Here is a 19,271-nt window from a genome sequence, read left to right as displayed (position 1 = left end):
TTTATAAGAATCAGTTTGAAGGCCTTATCGGCTTCCAAAAGCTTAATGGAATATTACTAACTCAATGTCCTTTTATACCAAAAGTAGTAACTTTCTGTCTTCCTCTCTTTTGTCATTCCTTATGACAGGTCAGCCGCCAGATACTTGAAGACTGCATGTTAGGCACTGGGCTTATAAGTCTTTATTAGTTGAACCTGGCCGTTGAATGTCTTTCCATAACCTGTGGGGAAAAAATGACTTCAGGATTCCAGAATGTCAAACACTTGAAGAGAGTGGTGTGGGAAATATGAGAAAGCACTTTAAGACAGGGAAAGGCCACAACATAAGGAGGCCTCTAAGCTTCATTTTGTTAGCTGTAAAGTACACATTGGGAGGAGAAATCATATCAAAAAAATCATATAAATGGAAATGAATGCTCTTTTTGGGAGACCAGGGCCAACTACCATAGCTTGTATCTGTGGAATATATAAAAGATAGCTACAGAAAGAAGCTGGAGAGATAGGTGGTAGGAGGCAGATTGAGGTTCATGCTCTATCCTATATACTTGTGTATCTTCAGACTCTTGTGATAAACTATATCAGCAGCAATTGTGTAATATCACTTCTGCCTAAGGAGATGATATTTGAGGCAAATAAGAAAATGACCAAAAAATTTGAAAAAGATAAGGTGTGGAATGAGATAGGCATAAGAAACAATTGTTTGAATGTTGAATTCTAGGAGCTTCAACTGTGATGCTTTCATGTTCCATTTATTTAGTGGAGCTCTTGAAATTGGATATAGTTGTCCTAAAATTGTTTGCTATAAAACATAATTCCTGAGTTTTTATAGAAGTTATTAGCCTCATTGAGTTTTATTAAATATAATTTTTGTATTTGTAAACTAAGAAAACACAAATAATTTTTTTATTTCTTTTTTTTCTTTTTATATTCCCCATACAATTGCAACCCCCTGATTTTGACCCCAATCCCTCCTTTCCTAGCCCCCCCCCCCGTGTCTCTGGTTCATAGTTGTTTGTTTCCTGGTCCCTTATTTAGGTTTCCTAGATTCCTGCTATGAGTGAGACCATCTGGTATTTTTCTTTTTCTTTCTGGCTTATTTCGCTGAGCATGATCCCTTCCAGCTCCATCCGTGTTGCTGCAAATTGCATGAAAACACAAATAATTTTCCAAATTAGGCTTTAATCCCATCATCCTGATTTAGCTACTCATAACTATGGAGTTTTTCCTCCTAAGACTGACTTTTTTTTTCTTTCTAAGATTTACTTTCTACACATACACATTCTGTGAATATATATGCATACACACGTTATATACACATGCATATATGTACACACATTATGTCCGCATATGTACATAATACATTTAGTAAATTTGGATTTTCTATCTTACTATTTTGTACTCTCATTTTTCCTAGTGTTTATAGATACCTTCACACATTAAATTTAGTTATGTCATACCTTTTAATAGCTAATAGACTTACTCTTTATTATTGGAACTATACCAACATTTGAAACTTATTTGTTTTAATAATTGTTTTATACTCATCTTTCCCTTTCATTGCAAAATGTCTTTTCTTAGCAAAATCGTGTGGTGGGAGCAATGCAGCTCTACTCTGTGGATAGGAAGGTTTCACAACCCATAGAAGGCCACGCTGCTGCTTTTGCAGAGTTCAAGAGCGAGGGGAATGCCAAGTCTGCCACCCTTTTCTGTTTTGCTGTACGCAGTCCCATAGGGGGCAAGGTAAGATCTATTCCTCCCAGTCTGTGTTAGGAGTCTATACAAATGTAATTGATAGTGGGGAATGCCCTTCAGGTGCTTCTTATAAATTAAGGCTGTTGAACTTTTAGAACCACTCACCTAATAATACATAGTGATGATGTTGCAGCTAACCTTTACATAATGTTAGTAACCTGATGTCAGCTACTAAGTAATTCCCATTTCCCTAAAAATCCTCTGATAGAGTGTACTGAGCATAGGCTAATTGCTGGAGAGCATGGGCTAAGTGCTTGCTTATCATCAGATAAGCGAGGCACAGTTTCTGCTCTCAGACGCAAGTCTGTTAGAGGCCATCAAAGAATGTGTGCATGCCTTTCTTGCCTATGGCAGGGGTCCTATGTCACGGAGCAGTGGTGGAACTCCAGAGACGTTAGAAAGAAAAGGCCATGCCCTGGGAACAAATTGAGGTTTGTTAACTCATGGGCATGGCCAGCACCTATATGGAAGGGCTGCCTTGGACAGGGGTGTGGAAGTATAATAGCTCATGATGTTAGGGAGACCTGTGGTTCCATCAGGGCTGTGTTGTTTACTTGGAGAGCTGCCTCAAAACAGTCTTATCTGAACACACTCTTGTCAGAAAATCTTCCGGAAATCATGGTTTTGTGTTGGTCATCAACCTTTAATATTCCCCAAAGAAGAAAACTTCTATCATTATATGGCTTCCCAAATTTCCTCATCCTAAATAGTCTTACTTATATACTTATTTGTCTCCTGTGTAGTATACTTCATGCCTTCCTCTGTTGAGAACCAATAGGAAAACAGGAGTCAGATAAAAGTGTCAGCCTGAGCAAAGATCTTGCTATTGTGTCACTTCAGAATGAGGCTTCTACCTTCTCATAGATAGATCTGGCAACTGCAGGCTCCCTGGTAAGAACCTGCTCACTGAGTTTCTTGTGGAGAAGAGAGCACATCAGAAATGCCTCATGTACAACCCTGAGAAGAGAAGGTGCTTGTAAGGCAGGCATGCTCACTTGTACTCCCTGTACTCAGCTACCAGCCAGGCCACTTCCCTCAGACTGGCTGGGGCCTGTCTCCCATGTCAGGCCCTTCCACACACACAGATCCCCACAACAGCTGTTCTAAGGGGTGCCTCACATTTTGTGATTGACCCCACAGTGAAAGGTATGGACTCTCTTCAGCGGTTTTCTCATCCTTTGCCCCTTGAACACACCTTCTTTCTAATTCAGCCCTGCTATACTTAGGGAATTGCTATATATTCCTGTGTGTGGCTCTGAGTTTTGTCTGGATACCAGTGCCTTGTTGCCAACTTTCCCACAGGTTGGGACCATTTGACCATAGTCATGCCCTGCTTCCTGCCTCCTGGAGAAGCCTGACTTTCTTTTCTGTGCCCTTATTCCTGTGGGAAGTACCAGTATTCTGCCTAACTCCTAAGCAAGAATCTTTGGCTCTTGAATTCCATTTTGTTCTTGTCACTGTGTAGCCTTTGGTAAGTCTCACATTTGTGATAGGTTATCACCCATATATTTGTGTTAGGGAATAGCCATTTATTAGGTCCTCATAACCCACTCCATCCATCAACAAAAATTTTCTAAATTACCATTTACCTTAGAGTGCTGGTATGCAAGGAGTTTAAATCTCCCTCACTTAACCGACAGTAGCCTCTGCTTGCTGGCGGCATCAGGTCTTTGCTTCTAGCCTATTTTTCTGTGTTTCTCTTCTTCTTACTTCTAGGCTCTTTGACATTTCCCCCTCCTCTCTCTTGGGCCAATCCAGACTGTGCTCTAAGTGTACATTCATCCATCCATTTCTGGTACTAATGGTATTTTTTCATTATTTGAAGGGAACTTGAAGTTTTTCTGACAAAATCAGGGATGCCCCCCCCCAATTCACTTTCTTTCCTCCAAAGATTTTTGCACACACACCCTGCCACAGCATAATCTTGAAAAATTCAGACCTTTGCCATGATAGACTGTCTTGTGAGTTTGGTATTAAATGATGAAATTTTACCTAATAACTAATTATTATTAGCCTGAGCTATGTCTAGATAGCTGAGAAGTGGAACTGGAGGAGGCAGCAGATCCTATTTGGAACCCCTTGTTTCATGGATGTTAGCACAGAGGCCCAGACAGGGAAGTAACTTGACCAACATTCTGGAACTAAACTCAAGTTTCCTGGCCTTGGTTCTTTCTGTTACACCTGGACGTAAGGAACAGATTAAGCTTAGTGAGTAACATGGCAACTTTGTCTTGTTTGAATTCAAGTTTTATTATTAGTCTTACAGAGCTGTGGACCTCATTCTGTGCTCACCACCGTGTTGGTTAGCATCAGTTTGCTACCAAGTATGTTTACTTAGATTGACCTAGAATCTCTTTTCCAGTTACACATAATTGAAGTTGGACAGCCTGCAGCAGAAAACCAGCCTTTTGTAAAGAAAACTGTTGATGTGTTTTTCCCTCCAGAGTCTCAGAATGATTTCCCAGTGTCTATGCAGGTATGAACGTACTGTTGTCTAAGTGGGTTTGAATGAATCACCAATCTGGGAGACAGAAGGTAGCTGCTTCTTATGCCTTAGAAGATACCAGAGCAGATATGTTAGAATGCTTAGAAAATAACATCATGGCGATCAACATAGTGGCAGAGAAATGCTATGAGTAAGTTCTCCCATAAAAACTATTAATAGGGAGGAAAAGCGGCAAGTCCCTGTGAGACCCAGGACACAGAAGATAAATGGGCGACTCTGGCAAAGGCAAACTGCCCAAAGAGGAAAGTTGCAGTAAAAGCATGAGAAGAAAGGAAAGCATCAGAACCCTGCTACCTTCCCCCACCCACAAAACCCGCACACTCTGACCAACAGAAAGGAGAAAAGGGAAAAAAAAAAAAAACACACACAAAAAACAAAAACAAGAAAATGACATCATGACTTATCTTCTAGCTCGTACTGCCTTAACGCTCTCATAGAGGGAGCACTCTTTTCTACAAATGGGACTTTTTCCAGCTCACATACCAGAATCCCAAGCTTTTTTCCCTTTTATTGTAAAAGATCAAATATTAAGAATCCAGCAAGATGGCAGCAGAATGAAGACACTGGACTTGATTTCTCTATGTATTTACACAGCTACATATTCTCTACATATTTACACCTCTCTACATAATTACACCTAAACAAGGACAACCACCCCTAAATGATGAATGGATTACTATTATATGCATTTGGAGCACAGCAGGGAGGGGTAGGAAGAACTGTAATTAACTATGTTTTGGAGTGATGCTAGAATAGTACAACATGAGTGGGAGGAGTGACTAGTGTATAGAATCTCTCTGCTATTGTTAATTTAGAGGCACACATGCATCGGGGACTTTTAAAACCCAGGGACTATACATGACCAACATGCTGGAACTAAACTCAAGTTTCCTGGCCTTGGTTCTTTCTGTTACACCTGGACAAGAGTGCAAGAAGGATACAGAGTTGGAGAGCAAACAGAGGTTGCACCACTGGAGAACAGTAGAAGTAAGGGTAAAGAGTGGTCATTTTCTCTTTGATCCTAGGGAGCCCAAACCGGTGGCAAGAGCCAGATCAGATCGACTGTTTCCTTACACAGGCTATTATTTGCAGTCTATGACTATTATATATTAAAAACCTGCCTTAACCCCACCCAGAGGCAAATACTATCATTAAGCAGTGTTTGAAGCACCTAGATCTTAACAACTGGCATAAACATTAGAGTAAGCACTTCAGGACAAGTCTCCCTGAAGGCAAAGAAAATAAATCCTGCTTGTGACTCTGTCTCAGTTATTGATATAATCCCTATCCAAGGCTGTATCTGTTGCTCTGCCACAACTTAGAGGTTGAGTCTGGCGTGAGATTGAGACATTTTGGCTGAGGGTTTAACCTAGGGAAGGAGCTTTACTGTGTATCCACACAACACAGCCCTGCTACCTGCAGCACTGTAGGTAGCTTGAATCCTTCATGCTCACTGAAGGTGACCTTTTGTTGCCCTCTGCCCTGGCTCCTACCCTACTACCTCTTACCAGTACTGGTACTCCAGTCTTGTGAATATATGCAGAGGCATTGGCCTATGAAAGAAGAGATACCTAAAGTTGCTAGGGTTAAAAACCTAGTAAAAAAAAAAAAAAAAGACTGGGTTTTTGCTCCAGTATTAGGGTATTCTTCACTGCCACTCAAGATGAACTGATCACTGACTACATTGAAACAGTAACCACAGGCCAGAATCCATAGACAAGATTTCTTGACTGGATGCTGACCTAGTGAAGTATAAGGACCAGATCAAGAAAATGAAAGAGGGTCCTGCAGAAAATATGGTCAAGCAGAAAGCCTTGCAGTTTTTTTTTTTTTTAGAGGCATGTTTTATTTATTTATTTGTTTGTTTGTTTGTTTTGTTTATACGTGTACTGGGTACAGTCAGAAGCGCAGGAGGGTGAGAGAATTCACCAGAGCCAGAGCGGGGAGCAGAGCAGGCAGAAGGACCGAAGTACACTGCTGAGGGGAGCAGCGGGCGGCAGGAGAGGTCTGCATGCCATGTGGGACCCTCCTCTGGTGGCCGGGGAGCAGCCGGGGAGCAGCCGGGGATCGAACCGGCGCCACAGAGGCCGTGGGCAGCTTCGCAACCCAGCGCTCAACCGCTGCGCCACCGGGGAGGCCCAAGCCTTGCAGTTTTTAAAGCCAACCATTAAAGCCAATGACTGCAACCAACAGTCATTTAATATGGAACAAGCCATCTATGTCATCCAGTCATTGAAGGACCACAGATGATATTATAAAAGTAGGAGTAAGGGAATAAAGAAAGCATACAAACAAGTGAAAATTGACCAGAAATGAAATCCAAAAAGCACCAAGTCTTACTTATGGCAGCCCAGAGTCAGATGGAGTTGACGTAGAAGCAGAGTTGAATGCACTGGGTGATGAGCTTCTGACTAATGAAGACAGTTCTTACTTGGATGAAGCAGCATCTGCACCTGCAGTTCCACAAAGAATAAGGATGTATTTGAACTGCCACAGATTCCTGCTTCATAGATGCCTAGATGATTCAAGTATATCCAAGAATAAACACATATTGTTGGAGTAGGAAATATTTATCTTTCCAAATTTGCCGTAACAGATTTAGATTGCTTTCCTTTTTTTTGCAGGAAAGATTAATTACAATGCTTTTTAATTTTTTCCTGTTAAGAGACTCAACACTTGGATGTTTTTTTCATACTAAATTTTTATTTCTCTTCACTTACGAAAGACTAACTTAGTTAACTAAGTATCAGTGACTATGTATGACTAGTTTTCATTCATTAATAGTAGCTTGAAAAAAACCAAGGAAATGGGAATCTTGAAATTCTGTGACAGTATAACTCCACAATATCTGATTGATTTGTTAAGACATGAGATTATTGGAAATTTCATATTATGATTCAAAACCATTTTTCTGTTGTGTTATTTTAAGTTGGCTAAAGTGATGGCCTTTTTTTGATGGGTTTATTGTATCTTGTGAGTAAATCACTATTACATCCAGTGTTGGAATTGAATTATCACTCCTCTACCATGAGATGATATTTTGATTATCTGATTCCCTCAGTGTTACACCCTGACTCATAATCAGTAATGAACATCTGTTGATATTTAATGTATAGGACTTTTATTTATCCTTGACAAATATTTTTCAATAAGGAAACAAAAATCTAGTGATATACTCAGCTACCTGTAGATGGAGTATAAAACCAACTTATATACAAGAAAAGGAAGCTCCATATTAAAACTCATAAAAACTAAAAGTGAGGAGACAGAAGAACATACAGCAAATAGTAGAGAGAAAAAAATGAGAGATGTCTCCATCCAGCAGAACTGTAGAATATGCCTGATGAGGAGTTTAAGATAACAGTTGTAATTATGCTTATTAGTTAGGAAAGGCAGTGGATGCTCAAAACAAGAGCATCACAAAGGCAGAGAAAATATGAGCCTGCTACAAATAGAATGAATGGATTTAAATAATAATAATACTGAATTGAATGACACAGAGAGTGTGAACAGAATCAGAAAACTTAGTGGCAGAGAACACACAAATAGAATAATAAGAGAAAGTATAATTTAAAAAATGAAAGCAGTTGTTTTTTTATTATAAATTTTATTTTTATATTCCCCATACAATTGCAACCCCATTCTGACCCCAATCCCTCCCCTCCCGCCCCCCACCCCCCAAAAAATGTCTCTGGTTCATAGTTTTTTGTTGATTTTGATTTTCACTTTCTTATAGTTATTCATTTTCCTGGTCCCTTATTTAAGTTTTCTAGATTCCTGCTATGAGTGAGACCATCTGGTATTTTTCTTTTTCTTTCTGGCTTATTTTGCTGAGCATGATCCCTTCCAGCGCCATCCATGTTGCTGCAAATTGCATGTGTTTTTTGAATGCTGAGTAATATTCCATGGTGTATATGTACCACATCTTGATCCAGTCATCTATTTTTGGGCATTTGGGTTGTTTCCAAAGCTTAGCTATTGTAAATAGTGCTGCTATAAACATAGGGGTGCAGGTGCTCTTTGGAATTGATGCTTCTGTCTCCTTTGGGTAAATACCTAGTAGTGGAATTGCTGGATTATATGGAAGCTCTATGTTTAGTAGGTCAGGAAATCTCCACACAGCTCTCCATAGTGGTTGGACCAGTTTGCACTCCCACCAACAGTGCAGGAGAGTTCCAAAAATGAAAGCAGTTTTAAGAGCTGTTTGGGATAATATAAAGAGAAATATCCATCCTGTGGGGACAGAAGGAGACAAGAAAGAAAAGGACATAGAAATTTTATTTAAAGAAATAATTGCTGAGAACCACCTCAGTCTGGGTAATAAACTAGACTCCTGATCCAAGAGTCCCTAAGAGTTCCAAATAAAATAATACCAGTCTCATATATTATAATTCAGTGTTCAGAAAGTTAATAGAAAGGAAAGAATACAAAGAACGTTGAGAGAAAGAAGAGTAACACCTATCGTACTGACTATAAACATCTCAGTGGAAACCTTAGAGGCTAAAAGAAAATGGCAAGAGATCCTTACAGTATTCAATGAGAAAGTTTTCCAACCTAGAATAATTTATCTTGCCAGATTATAGCTCAAGATAAAGGAAGGATAAACTTCCCTGAAAAACAAAAGTTATATATCAAAACCAAACTGAACTTGAAAAAATACCAAGGCGCCTACTATAGAGTAACAACAAAACAAACCTAGGTAACAAACACCTACATTTTAATAAAAATGTGGCTTATCAGCCTTTAAATGTGGCTCATCACCCTTTCCGCACTACTCAGAGAAGAGTCCATATGGCACTGTTCTGGGCTTAAGTTGTAATTTAAAGGAAAACTTACACAATGTTCGGAGCCCTTGATATCTGTAAATGAAGGAAAGGGATGTTCTCAAATCCTTTAGGGTGGGAACCCATTTAGGTGGCACCAATCTTGACTTCCAGATGGAACAGTGTATCTACAAGAGGAAAAGTGATGGCATTTACATGATAAATTTGAAGAGAACCTAGGAGAAGCTTCTGCTGACTTCTTGTGCCATTGTTGCCATTGAAAATCAGGCTGATGTCGGTGTTACATCATCCAGGAATGCTGGCCAGGTAGCTGTGCTGAAGTTTGCCGCTGCCTCTAGCAGCATTTCTTATGCTGACTGCTTTACTCCTGGAAACCTTCACTAACAGATCCAGGCAGAAACCAAGACTTTGGTGGTTACTGATCATCAGAGCTGACGAGCAGCCTCTCACAGAGGTGTCTTATGTTAACCTGCCTACCATTGTTCTGTGTAACACAGACTTTCCTCTGTGCTATGTGGACATTGCCATCACCTGCAACAATAAGGGAGCTCACTCATTGGGTCTCATGTAGTGGATGCTGGCCCGGGAAGTTCAGCGTATGCGTGGCACCATCTCCTGTGAATACCTGGGGGTATTCATGCTGATCTCTACTTACACAGATATTAAAGAGATTGAAAAGGAAAAGCAAGCTGCTGCTGAAAAGACTGTGACCAAGGAGGGATTTTAGGGTGAATGTGTGGTTCCAAGTCCTGAGTTTGCTGCTACTCAGCCCAGGGAGGCAGACTGGTCTGAAGGCATGCAGGTACCCTCTGTGCCTATCCAGCAGTTCCCTACTGAGACTGGAGTGCCCAGCCACCACTGAATACTGGTTTGCAGTTCCCAGAGATTTGAACAGAAAATGGGAGTAAGGTGAATGGAAAAATAAACAATTTGTAAAAGTTGAAAAAAAAATGTATCTCATCAGACTATCCAATGGACCGCAAATATAGACCATCAAATACAAACCTTCAAACAAAAATTAATAAATTAACATAAGACAGTGGAAATGGAACCAGAACAAACCATAAAAGGAAAATGTCAAAAAAGAAAATAATAGGGCCTCCCCAGTGGCGCAGTGGTTGAGCGCTGGGTTGCGAAGCTGCCCACGGCCTCTGCGGCGCCGGTTCGATTCCCCGGCTGCTCCCTGGCCACTGGAGGATGGTCCCACATGGCATGCAGACCTCTCCTGCCACCCGCTGCTCCCCTCAGCAGTGTACTTCGGTCCTTCTGCCTGCTCTGCTCCCCGCTCTGGCTCTGGTGAATTCTCTCACCCTCCCGTGATTCTGACTGTACCAGTGCATGTATAAACAAAACAAACAAACAAACAAACAAATAAATAAAGCATGCCTCTATAAAAATTTAAAAAAAAAATAAAATAATAACAACAAAACACAAATAAAAATGGCAATAAAGGCTTATGTCTCAAATAATTACCTTAGATGTAAATGACTTCAATTCACCAATTAAAAGATAGTAACTGAGTGGATTTCAAACCAAAGTCCAGCCTTATGCTATTTATAATAATAAATAGCAACATATACAGTATAATGTAATACAATACAACAAGAAGAAATATCACCAAAAGGTGGAGCACCAAGATATATAAAGCAATTATTTGTAGAACTAAAGAGACAAAAACACAGTAATAGGGGATTTTAATGCTCTACTTAAAACTTTAGACAGGTCAACAAGACAGAGAATTAAAAAACAAACAATGAAGAGTATAGGAAGATGGTGGACAGATAGGAACATTGAGTCATTGCTCCCCTCAGGAATACAAGGATAAGAGCCTGGAAGGAGTAGCCATATCTAGAATGGAGGTTCTCTGAAGTTAACACTAATGCTACAGAAATACAAAGAAATATAAGAGATTACGATGAACACCAATAAATTTGGTAACCTTGAATAAATAAATTTGTAGAGCACAATATAGTATATCAAGATGAAACTAGGAAGAAACAGTAGAGTTTCATAAAGCAATCACAATCATGAAAAATAAAACAAAATGAAAAATCTCCCCAAACAAAAGCCCAGTGCCAGACAGCTTATAAGCAAATTTTATCGAACCTTTACTGAACTTATGCCCATCTTAATCAAATTATCTCTAAAAATCTAAGAAGAAAGAATGCTACCTAGTATATTATATGAAGTCAATATTGTGTAATACCAAAAAGCAGATAGCATGAGAAAGCTGCAGACCAGTAAGTATCCTTGATACATTCTATGAACAAAAGAAAAGGTAAGAGTCACATATAATGTCAACAGATGCGGAGAAAGCATTTGATAAGATCCAGCACCCATTTATGATAAAAACCTCTTAAGATGGGAATAGAGGGAACCTACCCTAACATAATTAAGGCCATGTATCATAAACCTATAAGCAATATAATACTTAATGATGAAAAACTTAAAGCTTTCCCTTGAAGATCAGGAACAAGATAAGGATGTGCAGTCTCACCACCTCTGTTTAGTTTAGCATTAGAGGTTTTAACTAAAGCAGTTGGATAACTAACAATAGGAAATAAAAGGAATCAAAATCAGAAGAGAAGTGAAACCATATTTGCAGATAAGATACTATATTTAGAAAACATTAAAGACTACACCAAAAAGTTCTTGTACAATAAAGGAATACAGCAAAGTAGAAGGTTACAAAATCAACATATAAAAATCTGTTGCACTTTATATTACAATTAATGAATGAGAAGAAATTAAGAAAATAATTTCATTCCAACAATCAAATACTTAATTAACCTAACAAAGGAGCTGAAAGACTTATACAGTGAAAATCAGAAGACTCTACTAAAAGATATAGGGCAAACATAAGAGATAGACATTCCATGTTCATTGATGGGGAGATGTATAATCAATATAATCAAAATGTCTACCAAAAGCAATGTGTATATTTACATCAATCACCATTAAAATGTAATACTCTTCAAGGAAGTAGAACTAAAAATATTTAAATGTATATGGGGTCATAAAAGGCCTTCAGTAGTAAGCTAAGCTTGGTGACTGCTGAGAAGGAGTAGGAGGATATAAAGAAGAGCATGACTGGGCTGTGGGTAAACCACCTGGGCACAGCAGGGTCAGCCCAGAACATTGTGAAACTCCTGTAAAGCTCTGCTGACATGCAAATAGGCAAAAATCCTACCCAGGACAGTGGGAACTCTGCAGGCAAAGACTCAGGAAATTGGGAACTCTGCAGATGGTCACTGAAAGACCCTTCCCTTCCCACCACCCAGAAGAGAGCAAAGAAAAGTCAGGCTAAGCCAGGCCGGACTCCATAAAAAAAGACTTGAGGTAACTCACAAATCCCTTGGAAAAGTAAACAAACAGCACACAGATATTGCAGCCCTGCAGAAGCTGCAGCAAGTACTGGGGCTGGGCAGTCATGGCCATAGTTGGCAGCCGCAGCGACAAGTCCACATTTGCCTGCCACACTACAGCACAACACTCCATCCAACCAAGTGCAAATGAGTCCCCAATTTGGAACCTGGAGGTCCAGACTTGGCTTCTCCCACTAAGAGATGCAGGGTCATAGATCGTGACTCTGCAGAAAAGAGCACCAGGGAGGCAGGGTGGGAAGTTAAGGAAACCTAAGCTGTGGAATGAAAGAAGAGGAGGCAGTCGTGATCAACTTCATCTCAAACAGATCGGATATTAAAGTCCCAATTCCTCTCCTGCCACTACCTCACACTAAGATAAACTGAGAGAGAAACAAACAAAACTGCATCTCCAGCAACCCCCCTTCCACACACACACACACACACACAGTAAATAAGGCAACACATGCCTAGATAGCTAGCAACATCTAAACACAAGATAGAAAGCAAAATGAGAACAACAGAAGTCATATGAGATACATAAAGGAAGGATACAGAAGTAGAGGACCTATCAGGCAGAGACTTCAAAGCAACATTTAAAATGCTAAATGAGCTATTAGAAGGTCAGACAAAGGCTACAGACAGGTGCAAGAACTTAGAAAGGAGATGTAGGAGGAAAGAGGGTTCTTCACCGAAGAGATTAAATATATAAAAAGATCATAAAAAGAGACTGTAAATGAAATACAAAGTTAGCACTTTAAATAGAATTAGACTGGCAGAAGAATTTCAGATATAGAAGACTGAAGTGAACCAATCACCCACTTAGAAAAAGGGAGAGAATCAAAGATAAAGGAAAAATGAGGAAACTCTATAAGAAACATCAGACTCAATTAGAAGAGAAAACTTAAGAATAATTGGATCCCAGGAGGTAAAGAGAGAGAAATGGGAGCAGAAACCCCATTCATAATAGGAATAGAATAATAGAAATAATTACTGAGAATTCCCCAAAACTAGGCAATTGTAACAGGGTGGTCCCCAGGAAAGGGGGAGGTTCCCTGCCCCACCCAAGGGAGGGTGGAGCTGAGCAGGAAGAGGAGAAGCTGCAGAAGAGACTGAGGAAGGAAGCAGGATGGAGCCAGGAGACCTGGAGGAGGCACATGGAGCCTAGAGACACGTGAAGAAACTGCACTTGTCTTTTGGTCATGGACTGGGTGACACAGATGTGGGTGAGGCCTGTGGGGAGGTGACAGTGGCAGCTTTTATCTTGATTTTGATTTTGCTCTTTTCCTTCTGGGCTTGTCTGGTGGTTTCTGGCCCTTTTCTGTGGGTCCCCACAGGAAGATGCTTTAGACTTGTGGCAGGCTTTGGGGCCTTGTTCTGGGCCGATCCCATATGGATGGACTTTTACCCACGAGGGGACGGGTAACTTTGGGTGCTTGATTTAGAAACTAGATTCTTTGCCTTTCCTGTATTGTTTCATAGTTTTATTAAAGTTCCTTCCCATTAAAGTCTCATATGTTTTGTGTTGATGCAGCGGATGGCAGAACCCCTTTAGAATAGGCAGGTTTGCGGGGTTTGGGCTGCCCTTCTCCCTGCCCTGTAACACAGTGAACTAATTATGGCTCTCCAGGAAGCAAAGCAAACACCCAAATTTTTAGATGCAAAGAGGCACATCATTGTCAAAATATCAAAAACCAAAGATAAAGAAAAAATTGTGGGAAGCAAGGGGAAAAAAAATCTTCCAAAGGCTCCCAAATTAGGATTTCCCTGGACTTCAGCCCAGACATTCTACAGTCAAGAAGGGTGGAACAGAGTATTCACAATCCTAAAAGACAAGAACTGCCAGCCAACAGTACTCAGTCCTGCAAAATTATCATGCAGGTATTGTAGAGCAAAAGGGCTGTACGCACAGGGAAAAAAACAGACTTTTCAGGACTAGAGACAAATATTATACTGCTAGTCCTGCAGAACTAGTGCGCTTATGGTGACCAACACAAGGAATGTTACTTTGGGCTGGTCAACCACGGGTGTAACTTGGAAACCACGCTGGGCGCCAAACTGTTGTAGAGCAACCCCGATACAAAACGGGGTGCCTGACTGTGGGTCCTCACCCACGCGCTTAAAAGGACTTATCAATGCTCTACTGCAGGCACACATGAAAGGTTAATAAAAAAGGTTTATTTACAAGGGAAGGGGAAATGAGGAAATGTACAGCTCCGGGAGAAAAGTGGGAGACAAGGTTTTAAATGAGTACTACCCGATCTGCCGATCAGGAATCCCAAAATGGCGCTCTCAGAGTTCGCCGCCAGCCAGGAGCGGTGAAGCCAGGAGGCAAGCGATCGCGAGCCAGAAAGACCCAAGGCCCACGTGTTTGGTTTTTATATCCAACCTGGCTGCCCAACTCCACCCTCAGGTCCCAGCCACCCTCCCTTTGGTGGTGATGGGATTTGTCTTTCCCAATGTCTTGATGGCTTTAGTCTGGAGTGGGGGTGGAGTCCACAAAGCCTGTATGGGATTAACTCAGGACATCATTTCCCCCTAACAATATGAAGGTGAAATAAAGGTTTTCCCAGGCAAACAGAAGCTAAGGGAGCTAACCACCACCAGACCTGCCCTAAAGGAAATGCTTAAGAAATGAAAGATTGAAGCACAAATTCGTGAGCAGAATGACAGTGGCAACACAAAACCAGAAACACCGGCAAGAAAATTATGAGCCAGTGACAAAACACTAAGGGGTGGTGGCAGGGGGGCGGGGGGGAAGAAAGGGACAGGACCTGTAGAGTCAAATGTTGGAGACCAGACCCCAACTCCTGGGGGACTAAAGACATAGGAATTTAAGTAAAACCCCATGATAAACATTAGCCAAAAACCATCCAAAGCAAGAGATTACAGATGAGAAAACAAAATTGATAGAATTTTAAGGAAAGCCATCCAGAAAGAGCAGAGAGAAAGGGAAAAAAGAAACAACAGAAAAATACAGCAATCAGAAATCAAAAAATGGACTGATAAACAGTTCATCTCAATAAACACTCTAAGAGGAATGGCCTGAATTCTCCATTATGAAGACACAGACTAACTATGTGGGTAAAAAAGTTTCAGGTATCAATACTTAGTTTGCAAGAGACCCATTTAAAACCAAAGACCAAAACAAAACAGAAGTAATAGCCTGGAGGAAGGTCAAACATGCTAATAACTCAAAGGAGGAACTGCTACTCTCATATCAGATAAACTAGACTCTCTACTCTGAAAGGTAGTCAGGAACAAAGATAAATACCATATACTGCCCAAGGGAACAATTCACCAAGAAGCCACAATTGTTATTAATATTTATGTACCTAATATAGGAGCACATTGTTAAATAAAGCATCTATGAACAGATCTAAAACAACATATTAACAGAAATACATTGTAGGAGACCTCAACACACCACTGACACAAATGGATAGATCACAGTCAGAAATTTAACAAAGAAATAAAGGTCTTAACTGAAGTGTTAGAACAGATGGATTTATTGAACATTTATGGAGAATTTCTATCCCAAAAGAAATGAGTACACTTTCTTCTCTAGTGCAGATGGAATATTTCTCAAAAATAGAGCATGTGTGAGAACATGAAACACATTTCATAAAATAAATGAAAACAGAATCTGTATCAAGCATCTTCACAGACCACAGTGCTATAAAACTAGAAATTAGCCACAAAAAGAATCCCAGAATAAACCAAAACATGTGAAGTCTAAACAAAATGCTTCCGAACAACTCTTGAGTCAATGAAGAAATCAAAGAAGAGATCAAAGAGTATCTAGAGACTAGTGGAAATAGAGAGACAAGCTCCCAGACCTTATGGGATGCTTTAAAGGCAGTACTGTGTGGGAGGTTTATAGCAATACATGCCCACTTAAAAAAATCTCAAGCTGTCTGGCTTTTGTAATATCATACTTTTAAAATTACTGTTAAGTTCTGTAATAGTCTGATTTTGCAAATTCATTCTCTTTCTCATCTTTCAGGATTTCCTGTGTGTGGAGATATTTTCCTGTAAGAGTTAATGGCACTTAGTAAGATCAAAGGTTAATAAGATAGGTTGAAACATGTACATAATTTTTGAGGTCTTTATCCAGAATTTCCTCTTGCTTTATGAACTTGGCAGTTTGCTTTAAAGGATTTGGTAAGAAACTTGGACAAGGGTATATGGAAGAGCCGGATTTTCTGTAATCTTTATTTCAGAGTAGTTGGGCAAAGTATTGGCTTTAAAGCTAGTTCTCAATGGGATAGGACTAGAATGCACTTGGGCTCCATGTTTCAGGCATGCATTATTCTTACTAATGACATTATGAGTGGTATTTTGGTCTAAAAAAGCCAAGAATTCTCTTTCATCATTTTTGAACTCTTTTGTCCTATTTTACTTCTTCTTAATTTTCTACCTGATATTCTCTGTCTTATAGATTGGAGTGAAACATGGTGTTATTTACTTGATTACAAAGTATGGCTATCTTCATATGTATGACCTGGAGTCTGGCACATGCATCTACATGAACCGTATTAGTGCTGACACTATCTTTGTAACTGCTCCACACGAACCTACCTCTGGAATTATTGGAGTCAACAAAAAGGGACAGGTATTTAACTTTGAGGTTTCATCTTCCACCTTTTCCATTCACTGGGGACTGGAGTTCAACTTCTCTCCTCCAGGAAATCAGTCAGGTAAAGTTAGCTCCTGTTATTAACATCACATCCCTGTTACCTTTCTCTACCATTTCATCACCTTGCCTCTCACCACCATTACTAACACAAGGTCAGTTCTGAGAAAAGAGCAGCTTCCTTCCTGCATGAAACTTCTACCTGTTTAGAAGCAGTTTTAGTGCTACCAATAACATCACTGGGCCATGCACATGTTGATTGCAGAGGGTTGAAAAAGCTTAGGTAGATAACCAGGGTACCTAAGTTACCTTTTTCAAATAAAGTTTAAGACAGTTAAAAGATAGTTTGTGCTGGGCCTCCCCTGGTGGTGCAGCGGTTGAGCGCTGGGCTGTGAGGCTGCCCACAGCCTCTGCAGCACTGGTTCATTCCCCGGCCGCCGGCGAGGGTCCCACAAAAAAAAAAACAAAAAACAAAAAAAGATAGTTTGTGCTTTGAGGAAGTTTAAGAAAAGAAAATTTCAGTTCCACCCAAACAAGTCCTTTTGGCATAGTTGTCATCCTGAGTGCATCATAATCAATATCCATGTATTTTTTTCATGTGATGTTTTTGTAGTACTTTATACAACTACCTAGAATTGCTGTCGCAATACCATGATGTTCTACTATGTTACCATTAGGCATGGCATTTACCCCCTTTTCATCCTGTCACTATTAGGGCCACCATTATAGATATAATGGTGAACCTAGAATTTTGCTGATAGTACATGAACCTTAGAATTTTGCTGATAGTACAGTGTCTGTTAGTATACTTTTCTTTGTATGCGTTTGGCACTTTTCTGGCCTGATTTAGTCTCATTTGTTGGGTCCTTCTAGGTTCTGTCAGTTTGTGTTGAAGAAGATAACATTGTGAATTATATAGCCAATGTGCTTCAGAATCCAGACCTTGGGCTGCGTTTGGCTATTCGTAGTAATCTTACTGGAGCAGAAGAGTTATTTCTAAGAAAATTCAGCATCTTGTTTGCACAGGAGAGCTATGCTGAAGCTGCCAGATTAGCAGCATCTGCACCGAAGGTAATGGCACTTGAACACTGTGCTACTTTCTGAATGAAATAAAAATTTCTAAGCATCGCACTATTGATGTTGGAGTATCTTAGTATTTTTATTATGTTTTTAGCCTTAAGACTTTGTACCAATGGCATAACAGTAATGCAGACAAACAAAAAGTGCAGACTTCTGCCTCAAATATACAGGCATTCTGCCTTATGTATCTTTTGTATTTATGCTTAGCGCAGTGTCTACAGTTCAGTGCTAGCCTTCCTTAAACACTTGGTAATTGATTGGACAATAAAGAACTTTCTTTGAAAGGAGAGAGGGAGAAACATAATCTTGCTGTAAAGATATATTCTTTTTCATAATCTTCCAGTTCTATATGTATACATACTTCTTACTCAGCTCTTCATCTAGCAAATGTGCAAGCATGTAATACCTGTTGTATCCTATTTTATGTAATCATATTCCTACTCTGGACTTTCTCCACTCTTCTAGTGTATAACAATACCACGTATGCATTTTCTTTTATTTATTTCATTAGGATAAATTGTCCTAAGACTGTATTTGTTCCTGAGTAATAAAGGCCCTCAAGTTGCTTCTCCTTGAAAGGATTTTCCTGTCTTCCAAGTGATGCTTTGAACAAACCTCTTCTAGTGTTCATCTAGAACTTTGAGTATTTTGAATTGGAATGTAGTGGTTCTAGAACTTTGCTATTGCAAGATAGATTAAGAAGCATAATTCTTACTGCATTGTTGTATGGGAGAAGGAGGATCCTAACTAGAAGTGTCCCATGGGACTGAGACCTACTATACTTGTTGATGGTAGAGGGCATTGCCTTGATAGAGGACTTTTTGTCCCTCACAATTCAGTGTAGCATTTCCATTGGCAAATATTTTTTAATAAATACAGGCATGTTAACTGGAGGAATTCAAAATAACAACATGCATTTCCATTTACTATTAGGGAATTCTTCGTACCAGTGAGACAGTTCGTAAGTTCCAGAGTATACCCATCCAACCTGGAGAGGCTTCTCCTTTGCTCCAGTACTTTGGAATCCTGCTTGACCAGGGTCAGCTCAATAAACTTGAATCCTTAGAACTTTGCCGTCCAGTCCTTCAGCAGGGGCGCAAGCAACTCTTAGAAAAGTGGCTGAAAGAAGATAAGGTACAGACACTTGTGGCA

At 39.9% G+C, this 19,271-nt stretch overlaps 1 protein-coding gene and 1 pseudogene across 2 annotated transcripts in view; both read left to right on the top strand.

Moving 5' to 3' along the window:
• Positions 1-19,271, top strand: part of CLTCL1 (clathrin heavy chain like 1) — a 136,754-nt gene that overhangs the window by 46,629 nt on the left and 70,854 nt on the right. For both annotated transcript variants that reach the window (XM_037497864.2, XM_054690737.1), the window contains exons 4-8: positions 1,578-1,739; positions 4,114-4,227; positions 16,845-17,018; positions 17,913-18,110; positions 19,053-19,253. In XM_037497864.2, coding sequence (XP_037353761.1) covers positions 1,578-1,739; positions 4,114-4,227; positions 16,845-17,018; positions 17,913-18,110; positions 19,053-19,253 — 849 coding nt within the window. The remainder of the gene's footprint in view (positions 1-1,577; positions 1,740-4,113; positions 4,228-16,844; positions 17,019-17,912; positions 18,111-19,052; positions 19,254-19,271) is intronic.
• On the top strand, positions 8,570-10,114 carry LOC119234823 (40S ribosomal protein SA-like; annotated as a pseudogene).

This window comes from Talpa occidentalis, unplaced genomic scaffold (genome assembly GCF_014898055.3).
Source record: "Talpa occidentalis isolate TD23 unplaced genomic scaffold, MPIMG_talOcc4v2.1 talOcc4.8, whole genome shotgun sequence".
Taxonomy (NCBI): Eukaryota; Metazoa; Chordata; class Mammalia; order Eulipotyphla; family Talpidae; genus Talpa; species Talpa occidentalis.
This window is presented reverse-complemented; position numbering and strand designations above follow the sequence as displayed.